The sequence below is a fragment of the Mustela nivalis genome (assembly GCF_964662115.1).
Source record: "Mustela nivalis genome assembly, chromosome: 6".
Lineage (NCBI taxonomy): Eukaryota > Metazoa > Chordata > Mammalia > Carnivora > Mustelidae > Mustela > Mustela nivalis.
The window spans coordinates 21,420,801-21,424,977 of record NC_139025.1 but is presented as its reverse complement, the minus strand read 5'-3'; the positions used below and the strand labels follow the sequence as shown (position 1 = coordinate 21,424,977).

At 35.0% G+C, this 4,177-nt stretch overlaps 1 protein-coding gene across 3 annotated transcripts in view; it reads left to right on the top strand.

Annotated features, from left to right (window-relative positions):
* Positions 1-4,177, top strand: part of GTF2A1 (general transcription factor IIA subunit 1) — a 44,025-nt gene that overhangs the window by 3,820 nt on the left and 36,028 nt on the right. For all 3 annotated transcript variants that reach the window (XM_082736403.1, XM_082736404.1, XM_082736405.1), the window contains exon 2: positions 1,518-1,619. In XM_082736403.1, the coding sequence (XP_082592529.1) occupies positions 1,518-1,619 (102 nt within the window). The remainder of the gene's footprint in view (positions 1-1,517; positions 1,620-4,177) is intronic.

Here is a 4,177-nt window from a genome sequence, read left to right as displayed (position 1 = left end):
CAGTTTGCTGAAAAAAATAATTTATATCATCAACTTAAGATTCATAGTAACAAATTTAAAATTATACCGTCACTTTAATAGTGGTTTAAGGATCATTATTGGCTTAAAAAAGCCACTTTTTAAATGTTATTTTTGTAATTTAGTGGTTAAATCTGCATAGATAAAGTGATACCTATAGTCAGTGACAATTTCCTTATATATACAATCAGAATGTTAAAATTGAGATCCTATAGAGTTCCACATTTGCACATGAATAACTTAATAGTTTACAGAGGTTAATTTGGTAAAGTAGGTTAGTGTGTGGAATAGCAAAGGTCAGAACCCAGGTATATGAATTGTTTTTCTGGTTGTGATGAAAAGGAATAGATTTTAATGGTTGAGGTAAGTTATACAGAGGAACTCGTTATTTGTAGTTTTGGCAGTGCAAGAAATGCATTTTCTTAGATGGTTCTCCTGTGATAACAATGTTTCTGAAAGAGATGCTAGTGAAGCATTTCTGTTTGAGGTTTGGTTATGAGAGCAAACCCTTGGTTTTATTGGGGAACCAGTAATTCTTACTTTCAGCAGGTTATAAAACACAAATAATAACAAACATTAAAAGAAAAAGGATGATAACCTTAATTGTGTGAGATAATGGTTAGGATTCATAACAAGATAGTTCTATCATACTGACATGCAAGCTTCTTGCCTAACATGTTAAAAATAGGATGTGGGTTGAGCAGATTATTGTCCGTTACATTTTGATTTTTAAAAAATACTTTATACTTTTGAAAGTGCTTTCACATTTTTTCTCCTTTTATTCTTCTGGCAACCTTTAGAACAATCTTCTCCTCCAACCCTTCCTAAGTAATACCAACAATAGTAGTAATAATAATAATTAGAAAAATAAACGTTGAGGCTGTCCATGATTCTGTTTCATAGCATGATCTGGGCAGTTGTTAAAGGAAAGAAATCCTGGGAAAGAGGTCAGTGTGCCTTGTTCATCTGGGCCTTTGAGACCTGTTATTGTGGGTATATGAACAATTTAATGGTATAGCTTAAAGGCACAGACTGGTTAACAGAAAATAGAAATTATGTGATTTTTAAATTAGGTTGTAGATACTATCAGGCAAATGACTGCAGGACATAAGGTTCTCTAGTTTAAGTATTAGTGAAGAGGTTGTGAGATCTAACAGGGGTCAAACAAAGGGAAGAATAATAGGAACCAGACATAAGCAACCCATAAGGCTATTTATTGGGTCATATTAGATGTTTTAATTATAACAACATAGGAAGTTATAACTGGAAATTGTGTGGACCTTGTATGCATAAGGACTTCTGTATTTGAATTGTATTAGTCTTTGAGACTTCTTTTAAAATATGCAGTCGTAAAATAATCCATTTTAATTGAAGCAAATCGTGTTTGTTAGGATGACCATATCTTAAGTTATAGCTTCTAAAATAAATTGTGTTTAGTTGGAAAAATGACTGTTTGTTTGTAATATGTGAAAAATGATTTTTTATTTTTTCCTTTGAAGCCTAAATTGTACAGATCTGTGATTGAAGATGTTATTAATGATGTAAGAGACATCTTTTTGGATGATGGAGTTGATGAACAAGTTCTGATGGAACTAAAAACCGTGAGTTTGCCTCTTTTTGTTATTTTTAATAGTCATGCCTTTTTTTTTCCCCCCCTTAAAATCCTCTCTTCAGCTAGGGACTGATCCATAATTTTTCCATGGGGTGAACATTCAACTTTGCTGCAGGAGGCAGTGTGTGGATGGGTGAAGGATGCTAGTTCTAGATCGCTCTACCATCCATCCTTCCTCTGCTCCTAGGCACACTGTTTGTATTTCAGTTCCATTATGTGTGATACAAGAATTGGTCAGACTTGCCTTATAGGTTTGTTTTGAGGATTAAATACAATAACCATATAAAGTGCTTATTAAGCACAGTGCCTGGCAATAGCATTCACTATTATTAATGGACCATTAACATTGCGTATTTATGGTCTAATTATTTAACATATGTACAGTTTTTGGTTTTTGTTTTGTTTTGTTTTGTTTTGTTTTACTTTTTTAATGATCTTTAATGTACCTATATTTTAAAAAGTATTTATGGGGGTGCCTGGGCGGCTCATCATTAAGCCTCTGCCTGCAGCTCAGGTCATTATCTCAGGGTCCTGGGATCGAGCCCTACATCGGGCTCTCTGCACGGTAGGGAGTCTTCTTCCCTCTCTTTCTCTGCTTGTCTCTGCCTACTTGTTATCTCTCTGTCAAGTACATAAATAAAATCATAAGTATTTATGTTGTGGAGATTAAGTAAGTGCTTTGATAAAATAGTTTTGTGTTCTTAAGTGTTTTTTTTTAAATGTAGGCCAAATACTAGGTTTATGATATATTTTACACTGGGTGTTGGTTTTCTATCTCTTGAATTTCTTTGGACTTACGCAATGGTAATTAGATATTTTTATTTAACATTTGTGTTTCCTTGTTGTTGTAATAACTCATGAAATCATTGAATATTTTGCTTTATTGCTCAGAACAGTAGTTTTCAAAATAAGGTCTGTGAAATCCTAAGGTTTCCCCACAGATTCTTTCAGGAGGTGAGGTTGGCCAAATGTCCATCTGAATAATCAGAGTTTGTCATGTTTTCGGTAAAAGTTGTGTTCCATGAAAAGTGGCCAATTAAACTTGCTACTCAACTGCACAAGTACTTTTCTTTGAGGTAACTCTTCATATGCACAGTGCTTTATGTATGCTTCCCTTTTTGATGCAGTGAATATTTAAAAAGATGTGTACTGGGGTGCCTGAGTGGCTCAGTGGGTTAAGCCTCTGCCTTCTGCTCACTCAGGTCATGGTCTCAGGGTCCTGGGATCAAACTTTGCATCTGGCTCTCTGCTCAGCGGGAAGCCTGTTTCTCCCTCTCTCTCTGCCTGCCTCTCTGCCTACTTGGGATTTCTCTCTGTCAAATAAATAAAATCTCAAAAAAAAAAAAAAAAAAAAAGATGTGTACTGAAGAATCAAGATGAGATCATTGTTAATGTTAAGAAATCAGAATATTTGATACCTTTAATGAAATGTGTTAATATTTGGAATATCACATAATTCACTGAATTTACATTTTCCAAATGACCAATGCATGATGTTGCAAAATCCCTTGTTCAAAGTGAAAGATAAGTTAATGGATTTTAATCTAAGAGTACAAAAAGTTCATTGGTGTGTGGTTTCAGATTTTACATTGTAGCTACCTTTTAAGAAACATCACCATTCCAACTGTGTGGGAAGACATGTTTTTAAATGAATTTGTAAACAAAATACCCAACTTAGTTACAATTTCATAAAAGCTCTTTGAGGTCTTTAGTAATTTTTGATAGCAGTGAAGGATCCTGAGACTAAAAAATTTTAGAACTGCTGGCTTAAAAATTGGGTATTGATATTCTTGAGGACGACGTACAAATCAGTAATCATAGTCAATGTTAAGAACTTTATTATTTATCTATTCAGTGGCAGTGTGGAGGCTGCAGCTTAGGAACTTACCTTAAAGTAAACCTCAGCTTTATTACGGTCATGAAATATTAGAGTGTTTAGGCATCTGGGGGTAGCTTCTGTGGAGTTTTTAACAAGAATCTGCCTGTGCAAGGAAGGAAACACGTAGATTTAAGTGAGATGAGGAAATTTGTATTTACCTTGAGACAAATGTGATGGTTCATGAAATGTGATGGTATGATTAAAAGTGAAGAGTAGGCATCCTAAAATACAAGCAAAAGAATGCCAACTCTTGAGGCATAAGATGGAAGAATTGCAATATATACTGCTTAAGTAGCATAAAGTGTCTCAGGATATGAATGAGAGAGTAAGATCCCTTTGTGTTATGTGGAGCTACTTTGCAGTTTATCTTACGCTCATATAATGGTTTTCCTTGAGGTACTTTGACCTTCTTTAGAAGATACATATATATATATATAATTTAATTTGACAGAGATCACAAGTAGGCAGAGGCAGGCAGAGAGAGAGGAGGAAACAGGCTCCCTGCTGAGCAGAGAGCCTGATGTGGGGCTCCATCCCAGGACCCTGAGATCATGACCTGAGCTGAAGGCAGAGGCTTTAACCCACTGAGCCACCCAGGCACCCCAAGATACAACATTTTTAAAGATTTTTATTTATTTATTTGACAGAGATCACAAGTAGGCGGAGAG